The following is a 15,638-nucleotide window of genomic DNA, read 5'->3' as shown; positions in this document are numbered from 1 at the left end:
GCAGTTACATTCGAAACCATTGTGACGACTACGGACGTCTGCCAGGCCCCAGTGCTCCACAGTGACCCTCCAATGATACCCCTCTCTAATAGTACACCCTCTGACCTACACGAGGAGATCAGAGAAAGCCAGACTCTAGTCATTAGGACTTCATGGCTGCAAAACACTGAGGTCCTTATCACCTCCAAAAAGCCAAAGGCCACCATTTCACCACTTTTTGAAGTCTCTCCAAAATAGAGAAAACAAGAAAAGAGGATAAGGCAGAGGATTTTGCAGGTTTCTTTTTAGAATCAACACAAATATGTACGCAATGTAACAATGACAATGATCTCTATAAAACTTAACAGAACTACACCAAGAGTAAGATAAAGACCAAATTATCTCATATGAATATGGACCCTAAAAGAAAAAAAATGTGTAAAAAATTTTAAATAAAAATATAAGAAAATTATATAGGGTAGATCTATACACATTTTACTTCATGTATACTACATATTCATTTACTTTTTTTCTAACATTTTGCTTCTACTCTGTCATATCACTTATCTAAACGCCCTCCTGAGAACTTCGAGCTTTCTCAGGATCCCACTCTCTCTGAACTGCCATCAGTATACACTGGGAAACTGTCCCCATAGACAGGTGGGAGCACACTTCCTGCTGGGACTCTGTCATGAAGGGAAGAGGGGAAACTGTCACAGTACATCAAAATAGCCATTAGGAGCCCCCCAAGCCTGACAAACAGAGACGTTTGAGCCCCTCCACCCCACTGCGCTCATGTTTCCAAGTCTCTGGGGTGGCTTGATGCAAGAGGCCCCCCCTCACCAGGTCAGAGCTGCCAAGACCACTGGGAGTTGCCCACCCTCGCAGAGCCAAGGCTTATCTCAAAGGATAAGGTGGAGTTTGCTCCTTTCCCCTATTGCAAAATATGAGACTATTAAGTAATCTGTTTATATCACACAGATCCAAATCCAAACTGACTTTTTACAGCATAAAACGGTCATAGGATTTTCTCCTGTTTGGAAAAGCTACCCGAGACTCTTGGCTTCCTATCGCAGTTTGGACTCACCCAACAAAACCTGGCTGCCCCTCTGCCAACAAAACCCAAGGGTCTGCTTCCCAGTCTCAGCCCTTCTGGGTCATTCTACAGGCCAATTCTGTGGAAGTGTTGGGGCAGAAACTGCAACCTCCCAGAACAAAAATGAATAATAACATCTGAAATGCTGAAGTTTTTAAATTAGTTGATGCACAGCAACTGTCCTCTGCCCAAAAGGCTGATTTTCCAAAGTCATACCTAAAGTGATGAATAAAAGAACAGACATAAAAGTTTCAATTTATTTAAAGATTAAAATTGGCATTTGTTTCCTTGTTAGAGAGCCATCTCTAAGCCATTAACACACGAGGTTAATGTGTGAAAACAGGTTTAGGTCTTTAAATATATACCACATAGATAAATTCATTAATTAAACAAAAGATGACTCCTTTTCTGACTCATTCTATTCTTACGGAGTTTCGCAACCGATGATATTCTCTGAGCTTTTAGAATGTAGATTGTCATGCCGCCCACTGAGAGTAAAGTTGAACAGGGTGAACTAAGGCTGTGGTGTGGAGTCTCAGCCTCTCTCCTGCCCCTGACCCTAGAGTTACAAATAACTAAGAGAACAGCAGCTGGCTGTTCTGACCTTCAAGGGAGCTGAACCTACTCACTGGAAACTGGGAGACCCTAAGGAGCATTGCTAAAGCATGAACATTTCAAAGTAACTAAGCTACTGCTCCACAGTCACCTTAACAGTCATTTACCAGGAACACCCTTATCTGTGCAAACCTTGTAAAAAAATTTTTAAGTTTATTTTTTCCAAGATGCTACAATGTATGTTAATCATGTTTATTCTAGAAGCAAGAGAAGTAACTGCTACATAAAGGGAAACATAACACACATGTAAGGTGTTTCAGCTCCTTATTCTTTAAACATCTAAGAACATTCCCTTCTGACACAAATGTAGTAGAAACTCAGCTCCTCAGACTAGAGATCACATTTTGTTTGCCTCCAAAGACCCTCTTCTCTATGCAATTACAAATACGAGATGGGCTCATATGCTTGAGAAAAGCATTTCCGCTTAAAGCATGAACCTTCATCATAGGTCTTGACAATCAAATCCCTTTTGTTTGCTGGAATGATGGATATGCCAAGTTCATTTCAACTTCACGGTGACCCTGGAGCCATCTGAAATGTAAGGCCTCCGTCACTTAGCAAAGCTGGAGATTAGGGAGGGCCAGCTGTAAGGGCACTGAGTTAGAAACGTTCCCAGCTGTGGGTCCAAGGCCTCTACTGTAGGAAGCCTCCACAACTGGGAGGTCTGCACCAAACAATGACTCCATAAGCCACCACCGTCTGCTATGGCTTTGGGATTCAGCAAAAGGCAACTAAGCATACTTGATAGCAATGTAATCAGCTCGGGCAGTAATCAATACGAAAGACAATAACTTTAAATGGTCACACAAGAATGGAAATGTATACAAAATCCATGTAGCAAGTTTAACCACCAAAACCATCTCCACTACTTTTGGTTATGTTTTTGTTTCTCTCCAAAGAAATCAGGTTATAGATTTGTATGCCGTGCATTTATATTGAATTTATAATGCTGTGCTTCAAAGTCAAGGGAAATAATTGAGGAACTACACTTCTGAGGCCAAGCACTGAAGAGACTTTACAATGTTCTACTCAGCAGAGTGCTGCCCATTTCCAGACCTGACCAACTCCAGACGTCCCTCTCCTGTGAACGCAGCTGAGACCTCATTTTCAAAGGAAAATACACACAGGAAATCTCCCTTCCCAAGATATTTCCACTTTCACTGTCCTAAAACTGCAGGATATTCACTGGCACCTGTATTGTTTTCACACCTCGGTGCTATACCGGTAATGACTTTATTTCCTGTCTGTCCCTGCAGTGGGGACTCAGCGTGGGGACTACAAGACTCTGAAGACAGAACTTTTACTACTCTGCCTTCTCCACCTTAATACTTTCCCCCAGTCATGCTGCAAAAATGCATAAAACAATATGAAAGAAAATACTGCAGTTTCCTTTTTCCTAAGAAACTTGGGCATCAAATTTTTAACAGTCTCGAGAGCTTAACTGTGGGAAGTGGGGGTTGGGCGCCAATCCTGCACGCTGCAGGCAGAAGAAACAGCAACACAACACAGCCACCCCACTCAGGCCATGCAAAAGAACCGTCTGCTTGCTGCCCCACGTCTCGCCTGCTCAGAGATTGCTCCAGAACATCCAGTGCCCAGCCTCCTTCACCACATGAATTGTCTCTTGGGTGCCTTTAATGCGTAAGACTGAGCATATGGTTGAATGGCAAGTCCCATTTAGTTTGGAATATTGCCTATCTGTGCCTCTGGTTATTTTATGAAAATCTCATAAATATCATAATCACTTGTATTCCTGTGATGCACTCACATAATTATCTCCATAAATATTGATGAAACCCTACCTTCTCACTATCGCTCAGGTCGCACTGCTCCCACATTACTGCTAAGTAGAAAGGAGATGCATACGGAAGGCATCACCACACCAGCTGACACAAAGCTCTTTGGTTTCTTGTAACAGGCACTGGGAGCAGAGAGAAAGTGGTCCCAGAAGGGTTTTGTAAGTCAAAACTACTTGTCCATCCTTTCCTAACTAAAACTCGTCCATGATCACCACTCTTCACATCCTCAGCTTAACCCATTTTCCCACAGCAGTGGTGTCAGCCCTTCTGCAACATCTGTTTCCCTCCTCCGAAAACTACCAAAAAGAGTATTAGAAGATGCTGCCTAGCACATTTATATAAATCTAGCAGCTTCCCGAAATTAGTCTTTGGAAAGTGGTTAATAGTATCTTGTGAAATATTTATTTCTGTTGCAGAAGTAGACATATAACAAGCATCTCTTTTAAAAAGAGACTTAAAAAATAAACAGTTAAGAACACACTGACTTAGATTCTGAGGGTGCAGTGAAGTCCTTAAAATACTTTCTGAGCTGAAGCCAAATGCAGAGATTAAAGCAATTCCATAGACAAGCTTTGGTTTTTAACTTTGAAAATGCAAGATATACAAAATGCACACATCTACAGAGACACGGGGATATGAATGATCACTCTCCCAGACCCAAAGGCTCACCTTCTACTTCTTCTTCGTCACACACGTGCTTAAGGAAGGAAGCCCCTCTGTCCAAGACAGCTTCATCCTCCATCCTATAGTAATAAAAAAGAAAAAAAGAATGCTCAGACTTTTCCTGGAGTGAGCCGCCTGCAGCAGCCCAGCTCCGGGGCAAGTGAACCTGCAGGCTGCTGTTCATGTTAGCAGGGCACAGTCGCTCTCCTCGGGTGGCTGCTGCTCCTTCACACAGCTCCTCTCGTCGGGTACTGGAGAATACGCTGGTCCCACATAGCTGCAGTCCTGCCCTTGAGAGGGCACCCCATAGACCGGTGAGAGAAAATCCCGATCCTGTAGGCTGGCTACTGGGGGCTCGCCTCTTGGGGTTTGCAAAAAGAGGATGAGAGCAAAAAGAAAAAAAAAATACCAAGACAGGAAGTTTGATGTGTCTGGAGTGCTCGTGATGATCGTTTGTGGAAATCCAGTTCTCAGTGCTTTAAACACCCACTGTTCAAAATGTATACCCTCACACACACACATACACACCCACCCACAGCACAGAGCGCGGGGAGGGAGATTCGTGCACAGTGGGAGCCCAGCTCCCAGCCAGCCTCTTAATACCAGCACAGCCCAGCATTCTCTGTCGAGTGGCAAGCTTTGAGTCACATGTTGGCCTCACAGAAACCTGACATCTGAGGATTACCCTGCGCCCTGGCTTTGGCAATAGGCACATATATATATGCCACCCATTCATTCATTTTTCCATACCCTCCTCACATGTCTCTCTCTCTCTAAGTACAGAGAGACCCTGTTAACTCTTCCCTGAAAGTTCTCCATTTGGCAATCACATTACGCTGTTCTCCTATCTCCTTACATAATAGGATCTACTCTGAAATTTCATATGCTAAATAAGACCTCATAATCCATCCAAGGAATGACAGTGTTTTTATAGCCTCCTGATGCCAAACATGTTTCCAGTTTATAGAATGAGTTAAGGTTTATTTCCACACTCTGTGACTCCTTCCCATAGCATTTACTTTGTTATACAGGATTCCATGGACTCTATTTATAGTGAAAGAGAGAGAAATCCTGAATTGCTCAAATGCTGCTTGTATAGTACGAGTCTAGAGACAAAGAACTTTCCCCAGGGACAGCTGCTCTATGTCATACTGTATATGAGCCCTGCCAGAGAACCAAATGTTCGTTCTGTATTCAATTCATCCAACTATGTGCACGGGCACTGAATGCTGTAAGTGTGTTTTCCATATTGTGCATATAACTTATTCTTGTACTTCAGATATCTGCTATAATCTATGTGAATGTGCACTAAACTTGTATTTTCTTCCTTACTATTTTAAGAGCACAAGCATCTTGCAAAGCAAAGCAACCAGCTGAGCATAAAAAGACAGAAATTTGGTGTCAGTCCCATGTTTAAAAAATCTAGTTCTATCACTTAGTAGCTCAGTTATCTGGACCAAAGTATTAACTTTTTGAACTCCGTTTGTGCATTACAAAATGAGGTTAATGATATCAACCTTGCCCACAATACTGCCATACCAAACTTGCACTAATTGCAATTCAATTTTGGTTACGTATCTAAATGCACTCAGCACAGGACCCAGAAGATGATGTACTATTTAATAAAAATGCCTTTTTCACCTTGACCAAGCATAGGTGGACAGGGCCATGAAGGACAAAACCTCTGGGTACATCAAAGCCTCTTCTTTCAGGACTCACAATTTGTTTGTCATAGCTCATACTGATATAGACGAGGATTGTTTTTTCTCCATACTCAAACTAAATACATAAAACAGGGTGGGAAGTCAGCCCTCAAGAGTTAAGTAAGAATAAAGTACCCTGAGGACATAAAAGTGTCATTCCCCCATCTCTCTGAGCTTCAGGGTGCCATGAAGATTAAATGATACCACACATTCCACAGGTTCAGCAAATACTGTTTACTACCTATTGTGTTCCTGGAACTCTGCAGAGGCAGGGAAATACATGTGTGACTATGACAGGAAAGCTCCCTAAGAACTGCTAACGAAGAGATGAACAAGGTCATTTCAAATAGCATTAAAGGCTTTGCACAAAATACATTAGGAAGGAGGCTACTTGACATAGAGTGTTTCTACTGAGGCTTCTGAGGAGGCCACATATGATCACAGATTTTTAAAAATAACAGGAAGGAACCAGCTGTGAAAGAATCTGGGAAAAAATCATTTCAAGCCAAGAATATAGCAAGTGCAAAGGGCCCACAGTGGGAACAAGTTCAGCAATGCCAGGAATGAGACAAGTAAGAAAGTCCACTATTGGAGCTGATTGCAGAGGAACGGAGGCGTGATAAGGGTCAGAATTTTAGGTGTTATGGGAGCCTAAAACAAAGAGTTTTACAATGCAGAATGACTTGAGCTTTTTTGCTTTCTTAAAGGATCACTCTGGCTGTGATGTAAAAAATGAATAATTAGGAGTCAAACAGAAACTAAGACACTTTGGAGGGCCTAAGGGGCAGCTGGAGATGGCAGGTATTGGAAGAAATCAGTCCTACTGGACATCTAGGGTTAAGACGCCTGTCTCAGGTAAACATGGAGCTCTCGGGTACATAGTTCACTGCCTGCGTCTTGGGCTCAAGAGCTCAGGGCTGGAGAGAAAATTTGGAAAAATAATTTTTAAAAAGCTGGCATTGAAGTTACTACTTTTTGTGATCATCCAGGAAAGAAAACAGAGACATGAAAGAGTAGACCTACGAAGCACATCAACATTTACAAATAGAAAACTAAAAAGTGAATGCAGGGCTAAGGGATGAAGCTCAGTGCTTGCCCACCATACACAGGCCCTGGGTTATATCCCCAGTACCAAAAGACACATTAATGATGTTAGAGGGAAGCCAAGCAAGAGCTATGTCAAGGAAGTCCCAAAAAGAAGAGTGTGTACTGCTCATGAGAAGTTAAGAAAGATGAACACGGAGAAGGGAAGCTTGGATTTGGCAATATGGGGACGCTGGTGAGCAAGACCGAAGCATCTGAGACATATAGCCTGTATCTGTGGGAGACACCGAAAGGGAACTGAGCAGTTCCCCTGTCTCCTTCCCACCCTCCACCATTCACAGTATGTACTGAGCACCAGTTGCCCGAGCACAGTCACTTACCACAGATACAGTGGCAGGTGACCCAGTGGAGGGCTCTAGCACAATTGCATCTGCTTCCTTCCCCGCCCCCCCCCGTAATCAAAAAGAAACAGTCCAAGGGCATGAACCCATCAGTTACACCACAGAAATGGAGGAGGAATGACAGATTAGTGGAAAATTTTTCTCAAAAGACCTCATAAACCACCAAAATCCTGGAGCCCTGCGCTGTTGCGCATACATGAACTGTACACCTCCCCTCTGGAACACAGAGTAGGTTAGGGCACCTTTCTTCTCAGAACAGACCTTCCTGGTTCTGCCAGCACACTGAACCCAGCATAATTTCCTAAGGAATATCATTCTGCACCCCACTGCTAATCAAGTTGGTCCTAAAGTCTTTTGTCAGCCTTCTACAAATTCCCATTTAGCCTTAATGTCTTAAGCAGCCCTTTTTAAAACCGTACACAACACCCAAAAGGGAAATAAGAGAAGAGAAATCTTTAACAACTGGCTGGAAGGTAGAGACCTTACTGCATGAGCACTCCTCCTGGGCCACGGATCCACGGTCACCTTGCTCCAGCCACAGAGTGACCCCACTAATGGTATACTTCTTGGTCCCTGACAGATAGTTTCCATCCCTCCCACGCCGCACACAGCAAGTCATCAGAAATGTGCTTCTTTTAATGCAAAGTACCTGAAAGCTGCATCCCTCTATAGGCAAGGCAAGGTGAGGCTGAAAACAGGAATCCTGCTCACCCCAGCACCACCCATCCAGGGAGCAAGGACACCCTGAGGCACCTAGACTTCCACACACACTCAGAAGTTCTCTGTCTCTACGTCACATCATAAATGTCATTTATTTGGGTTTGGGTTCCTTCACCCCAAATCCTCCCAGCAATGGCTAGCTATTATTAGAAAGACAGATCTTTTAAAATGATCGTCTGACCCAACTCGCTTTTCCTCTAGTAATCAACTCATCCAGGTCTCCAAATCCATTCTTAAAATGGTCCTTTCACAGCCCCTGCATTTGCTGAACACAAAGAAAGGAAGAAGTGTGCCTCTAAATGGCTCCCTGGGTTGCTCACAACACCAGCATGAGACGAAGTTCAGAATAGATTTGGAAGCTTCTCACCAGCATCACGGGGTAAGGGTCACACCAGTCAGTGCAAATCCACTTGGGGTCAATCCTGTCCTCCTTCAGCAGGGCCCGGGATGGGAGTCACACTCCTTTTATACAGTCCCACTGCAGCAGGGCTTTTCTTAGTCTCCATTATTCTGGGACACCAAAACATTTAATTGTAACACACATCAAAACTGCTGCCGAACAGACAGGCTCACGCCAGCCTGTCCTAATCATGGAGCAAGCTTGCAAGAATGATATAAGCCTGGCATGAGAAATATTTGTGCAGAACTGTCAGCCACGGGGCTTCGAGCGTCCATGGACACTGCAGCCCTCTGAGTCCCCACCCCGGAACCCACGCCAATGCCAACGTGCTCACCAGCTAGTCTGTGCAGTGCCAGCAGCTGCCACTCAGCAAGTGGCTGGCCGCCAGCACACGAGCTTCAAGAATGCAAGGCTGCTGTCACCACGCTCAAAAGGTTGAAGGTCTTGGAGTGTGCTAGCCTTCAGTCGCCTCACTTGCCCTCCCTCCTCTCTCCACATCCCTCCCCTGTTCTGCCTCCTCCGGTAGCATTGCACTTGTCTCTATGGTAACAGCATCTGGTTTCAGGGTTAGAACTTTATACAGCTCGGCTATATCCTACTCCAAGCCTTTGCCAAAGGATGCACTGGCAAAACAGCTGCTGCTTAAGGTAGTTGCCTGTCTCCTTGTCACTCCAGGACTGCAGCTATGTTGTGAGCTACACAGTCACAGTGATTGCAGCAACGAGTCCGGGAAGCGGGACACTCTCCACCCTCAGCACACTGCTTACTATACAAAAGTCTCTGCTTGATCTTACAGCCCCAATCCATAGATAACCTGCTGTCCAGAATAAGGCTGCACATGGACCGTATTAATACAGGGCTTCAGAAAGGCACAAGAGACGGCATCCTTGTGAGCGCGTAATGTGTGTATACCAGAGCCTGATGTCACCCATCTTTTTGTGTGCATATGGGCCTGAAGTTCAGTACTCAGCCTTGCACTAAAGCTCACCCCACTCTATCTACACTGGCTTGCCTGTTTATGATATGCAATGAATGCCATAATCTCTCACTTTATGTTTCCCGCGCACAGTAAGGAAATCTGCTCAAACAATTCTTTACACACACACACACACACCGAGTAGACAAATACTGAGTAGTTAAGACCTTCATTGTATCAGTGATCACTGCCATGAAAACTATATTTACAGTGTGTGTAGTGGCCTTCACTGGAGGACTGAGGTGTTAATCTCAAGTCTCGAAACTCACAATCAGGCTGTTCCTGCAATTAGAGTGACGATGGTGCAGACAAACTGGAAAGCATAATCAGCATTTCACAGGCAGCTTTCAGGAGCTCCACAGAATACAAGGTTCAGTCCTGACGTCTAAAATTATACCCTGATAACACACATTCATGGGTTCTGCTCCCTTTTCAAATCACTTCCCAGAGGTGGAGAACTGTTGCCATTATAAAGTCCTTTATAATCTTTTCTTTTAAATTTTCAACCCACATCATTTGATTGGTGCTTTTGCTGCATTGTCAAATCTGCTGACCACGTTCTCAACATGCACATAAAAAGCAAGACACAACTGTGCAAATTTCAGGCAAAAGGGAGCACCGCCTCGGAGGCTGTGAAGCACACTGCCACCTTTTGGCAAGATGCGTTCACTACAGGAAGAGTAGCTAGGATTCGCTTCTCAGGTTCCCACCAAGCAGCCACAGGGAGGCCTTCACCCTCTAGGAAGTAAAGGAATAAACTGTGCAGACAATCAAAGCTCTGGATGTACAGGTTGGGAAAGACACACTGGGGCAGACAAACTGACAAGCATGACTAAGGGCAGAGGCAACTCCCAGATATCAGCCAGCAACAAAGTGCTGCCCATCCAGAGTCCGGGAGCTCCCTAATCAGTCCAGCAATTTACACAGGACCAGGGCCAAGGGGAAATGGCCCCACATGAAATTGGACCATAGACCAGATAAAAGGTGAAAATGCAACCCAGAGCAGGCCAGATAAATTATAATTCTGCATTTATGCACTGTATCAAAGGTTCATTAATTTTATACTCTTGGCTATTTATCCCAGAGAAATGAAAACTTACTTTATTAGTCAGCCTTCCTGTTGCCAGGACATAATACTCAACATCCACAATGTAAAGGGGAAGAGGCTTAATCCAACTCATAGTTTTAAGGAATACCATACATGGTCAGCTGGTTCCAAGACAGAAATCCTGGCACAAAGGCATGGAGAAGCAAACCTGCATACTTCACGGTGGCCAGGAAGCAGAGGCAGGGAACAGGTCAAGAATAAAGGTCATATTTAGTCCCCAAAATCTCCTCCAGAACAGAGCTGCACCAACACTGGGGCAGAGCCCAAACCAATCAAGTTGGCACAACCAAACTGACCATCACACCCTACTCCTTGTCACTCTGACATTCAAACACATCTTCTTAAACCATATTTAATCCTCATATAAACACAAAATCAAAATCCCACCTAACAAGATAAAGTCTTAACAGTTGCCGCATTTTTCAAAATTCCAATTCAAAGTCTCTTCTGAGACTCAAATGCTTATCTGTGAACCTCTGTAAAGATAAAAAGCGAGTTATAAAATACAAAGATACAATGACATAAAGTAAACACTCCCATTCCAAAAGGGGGGAATTGGGAATAGAAGAGAACTGGACCAAAGGAAAAGCAAACCGCAACAGGACAAACATTAATTCCCATAGCTCCATGTCCAGCATCTGGGGCACATCACGGCAAATGTGAGCTCCAAAGGGCTTGGCAGCTCCACCCCGATGGCTCTGCTGGTTTCAGCCCACACTGCCTCTCTCAGGCTGGCTACATTCATTTGCTCTACCTGTCCTTGGTACATGTTCCACTTTCCTGGCATCTCTGACTTGCTGGGGTCTCCACTGCGCCTTTGGCTTCTATCCCAGAACCTGATGCACTACCCTTCAGGGGCTCCCTCCCTGGCCTTCCAGGCCTTCATCTGAAATCTGAGTGGAAGTCTGTCTGACCCCAAAACTTGTACATTTTGCCTGCTATTAAAACCAGCATCATGTGGACAGTGTCACCGTTTCAATAGAACATAGCTTCAACAGTGTCACAGCTATCAACAGAAACAGTAATCGGGCCCCCTTGGACCACAGCTGCAATGAACTATGAGTTCCTGGATTGCTGAGTGCAGGAGAATGAATTCTGAGAAGCCAATTTCCTAGGGGGCCCTTCTTGAGTAGGAGGCCTAGCGACTCTTCCCAAATCAAATGTTGACACTCTGCACCCTGGATTCTGTGATGGATGGGGTCTTCCTGGCTTCTGAGATACCCTCAAGACATTTTGCTTCTTATGCCTGCAGAAAGCACTAGGTTTCAATATGCTAATCTCTTCATCATCTGTCCCTACCTGACACCAACTTAACACACCTTTCCTTCGGGGTGAATATTTAAGTCTTCAAATTTTTCTACCCTGATTTTTTGCCCCAAATTCTCACTACAAATCTGACTTTAAAAACTAACAGGACATATACCACAGGCTGAATGTTAGGTTGCCTTTGAATTTCCTCCACTGGATCAGTTATTCCACCACCCTTAATTTAGCCCCCTGTAAAGTCTCAGGACATGGACAAAATGTAGATAATTTTTTTGCCGGAGTATAACACACTTCTATTATCCCAGTTGTCAGTGAAGTCTTTCCCATCTGAAACCTCCTGAGCCTCATCTTCACTGTCAGCTTTGCTAACAGCATTCGTATCTTCTGTGTTCCAACCAGAATCACCCACCAGGCTCTTCATGGAGCATTCCAGGAAGTGTTCTTAGTCTTCATCTCCAAACTCCTCTCACCAACAGGTTTCCCTTCTGAACCATAAGGTCGGGTACAGTCATAGCAACAACCCCCCTTTCTCAGCACTAATTTTCTACATAATCAGCTCTCCTGTTACTGGGACGCAATACTTGATGTTAACAACTTAAAAAAGCAGATTTTTAACTCAATTGATGGATTCATTACATGGTCAACTATGTCCAAAGGCAGGAACATAACAGCAGAAAGGTTCAGTGAAACAAAGTTTCATAGTTCACAGCACCAGGAAGCAGAGCAAGACAGAAGCAGACAGAAAGTAGAAAGGGACAAGATACAGTCCAAAGTCACACCTCCATGACCAGCAAAGGCACAGCTGGAAGTGTTTTCCACCCAGCCCTTGGGCAGTTCCAGCTGAATCAAACTGACAAAGCCAAGTTTAACCATTACACCTACATTCACACAAAAGCCAGTACAAGAGTGTTCACCGAAGTTTCATTTACAAGAGCCATTAACTAGAATTAATCCACATGCCTTTCACTATGTGAATGGTCAAACTGTGATACAACCATACATGAAATATGTGTAGCAATAAGATGGAATGTAGTAAAACACACAGATGAATAATTACGCCAAGAGAAAAATGTCAATCCAAAGAGTTGCCTACTATATAATTCCACTTATATAACCTCTTAGAAATGACAAAATTCCAGCAGTTAAGGACAGTGTACTGGGTGGTTATAAAATAACAACACAAAGAACCCTTCCAGGGTTGGATCTGAGCAGTACTCTCTCTGTAGAAGTGGACACGTGAATCTAAACAGGTGATGAAACTGTACAAAAGTTATCCTGGTTGTGGTAAAATTTTATAATATGTTAATTAACCTTGAAGGAAACTAGAAAAGTGGGCCTTTTTTCTCTACTAATAATCACTCTGTGTTATTTTTCTAGTATACAATGAACCTGTAAATTCATGTTTTACATTTTCCTGGGAACAGTATTTTACATAGCAGTCAGGTTCAGAAGCTCACACATCAACATACACACAGAATTAGACAAAACAATGCAAATCCCACATGTGCCCAGGAGTAACTGTGTATCCCCGGGAAAGTCAATTAACCTCTCATTTTTGTCTTAAATGGGCCTGAAACACTTTAGAAGTTGGTTTAGGGCATTAAATAAATACATAAATCCAATTAATTTCTGTTAAACCTAGATCTAAAGTTTATAAGGTCCAGAGCGCATGACAGGGCATGAATTCTGCCCTGGGAGAAATGCATGGGAGTTTCGGCCAGGTAAACCGCCCCTCACACTGAAGCATTCAGTTCCTCCCCTGCGAGTCGTCCACACCACAGTAAGACTTGCTACACCCTGCACTCGGGCTTCGGGCTCAAATCTGAAGCCCAGAGAAGGCTAAACAGCAAAAGACAGGAAAAGGACAGAGGATGGGCAAGAGGGTGAAGACAGGGACAGCAGCGAGGAGTCAAGGGGCCTCAGGGAGGGGACAAAGGAGGAATTTGCAGAGCCAGCAGCTGGGACCCTTCGGGACCCCCCATGCAGCCTGCTCCAGATTCTGTGCATTCTGTGGGCCTTCAACCAGAATCCCACTGCAGAACAGAGCAGTCTCATTCCACTGTAGTCAGAAGGTGCAGGGGGAGCAATTACATGTAGGACACATCATTCATAGTATTATTTTATGATGGTCACTCAAAGTCAAATCCAAGAAATGCAGGAAATCTATCAATGCACTGAGACCCAAGGAATCCAGTTGAGGGTCTGGATCCCACAGCAATGTCCAGCATATGTCCAGCCGAAGACCTAGAGCCCATGACAGTGCCTCTTAGAAGTCCAACTGGAGGCCTGGAGCCCACGACAAAGACTCATCCAAGTCTGTTTTACAGATCTGTGCTGGGAAGGCTCAAAGGTCAGCAGTGGAAGTTAGAGTCTATGCCAGTAAGATAAAGGATCTTTGCAGCAGGTTGAGGGTTCTAACAGGAACAAAGAAGCAATGCCCAAAAGTACCACAGCCATCGTGAGCAACAACAAGGTCCCAAGCTCCTCTGACAGTGAGAAAGGCAAAGTCAGTATCAGGAAGCCAGTATGACAAGCTTCTCCTGGAGATCAAGCAGCCCACCGTCTTCCCCTCCAGAGCCAGGAAGCAATTTTCAAAGTAAGGACCAGAGCTTCCCCAAAGTGAACCGCAGCTGTTCTCATCACCAGGGTCCTGAGCTCCTCTGACGCGAACAGCCGAGTTCATACCAGAGAAGAAGCTCCCAAAGCTCCTCCAGGAGAACCAACAGCTCCAAACAACAGTGCTTAGGAGAACACACAAAGCTTCTCTCTTCTTCTCCATATCTCCTTTCTAGGCTGGTGACAGTCCTCAGGAGGGCCATCCATGCTCAGCACCACACCGATTCAGTTCAGCTGGAGTTTAAATTGACCACCAGTTACCAATCTGCTACACATCCCTAAGTCAAAAGACAGCTGCCACGACTTTCTTGAGAAAGTTGTCTCAAGAACAGTAAAAAGAGACTCCTTGCCAGTTAGCCCTCTTCAGGGACTTTGCCAGGGAAAGCCAGAGGGCCCGAGGAGAAGGGCCAGCGGGGTCAAGGGGCAGGGTCTGCTCCAGCAGAAGCAGGCCCAGAGCAGCCACTTCTCGTGTCCCTACGCCCTTCCACTCCGCCCCAGCCAACAGAGGAGTAAAAGAGCAAAGCACAAGGAGGAAGGGAGTGCGGCCCCCAGGGACGGACAGAACCAGACAGGAGGAAACCCTTAGTGCCGACCCAACCCGCGCAGCAGCGGTCAGTCACAGACGCTGCTGCCTGTGTAGCCTGCAAGGGAAGACGCTTGGGTGCCCGCCTGCCCACCACCACTGGCTCAGCTGGGCTCCCTGGCTCTGAACTCACTGTCCATCATACGCCCACTTGGAGACATGGCTTGGTGCAGTCTCCTTTGAAAAATCATTCGGGGATTCCCCCTTACACAGAAAGTGAAGTTCAAACTCCTGGATGAGCAGTTGAAAGCCGGTTAGGAGCTCACACACTGCACCAGGCCACCCAGGGCCTCGAGGCCCCTGAGCTGTGTGCCTGCTGCATCCCAGGCAGCACATGTGACACCCAAGCTGACTCAAGGCCACTCTGAGACTCCCAAGTCTCTCCACTGAAGCCCAGAGCTAAGCCCCAGACAGCATATGACACACCTCCAGGAAAGAGCGACTTGCCTACAAACCCAAAGGGGAGAAGGCTCAACACACATCACACAGCCTTTCCCAAGCTTTTTTGCAGATGCTCAGGTTCACAGATACTACTGTAACCTGTGGTTTCTGACACAACATGTGGCTATGCATCACTTCACAAGTATCTAAATTCTCAAGGCGAGCATGATGAGCTGCAGGGCAGGGCATGGGTGCCCATCAGCACAAGATCCACCACATGGATCTCCA

The 15,638-nt window shown here is 45.1% G+C and overlaps 1 protein-coding gene across 8 annotated transcripts in view; it reads right to left on the bottom strand.

Moving 5' to 3' along the window:
• The window catches only part of Slc4a4 (solute carrier family 4 member 4), a 329,139-nt gene that overhangs the window by 269,193 nt on the left and 44,308 nt on the right, over positions 1-15,638 (bottom strand). For 2 of the 8 annotated variants that reach the window (XM_063240309.1, XM_063240310.1), the window contains exons 1-2: positions 4,562-4,731; positions 4,159-4,232 (exon numbers count right to left, since the gene is read on the bottom strand). In XM_063240309.1, the coding sequence (XP_063096379.1) occupies positions 4,159-4,232; positions 4,562-4,674 (187 nt within the window). In that variant the 5' untranslated portion in view covers positions 4,675-4,731. The other 6 variants (XM_063240312.1, XM_063240308.1, XM_063240314.1 and 3 more) reach the window with 6 other exon arrangements.

The sequence above is a fragment of the Cavia porcellus genome, unplaced genomic scaffold, assembly GCF_034190915.1.
Source record: "Cavia porcellus strain 051 isolate PalLab524CR breed Dunkin Hartley unplaced genomic scaffold, mCavPor4.1 scaffold_30, whole genome shotgun sequence".
Taxonomy (NCBI): Eukaryota; Metazoa; Chordata; class Mammalia; order Rodentia; family Caviidae; genus Cavia; species Cavia porcellus.
This window is presented reverse-complemented; position numbering and strand designations above follow the sequence as displayed.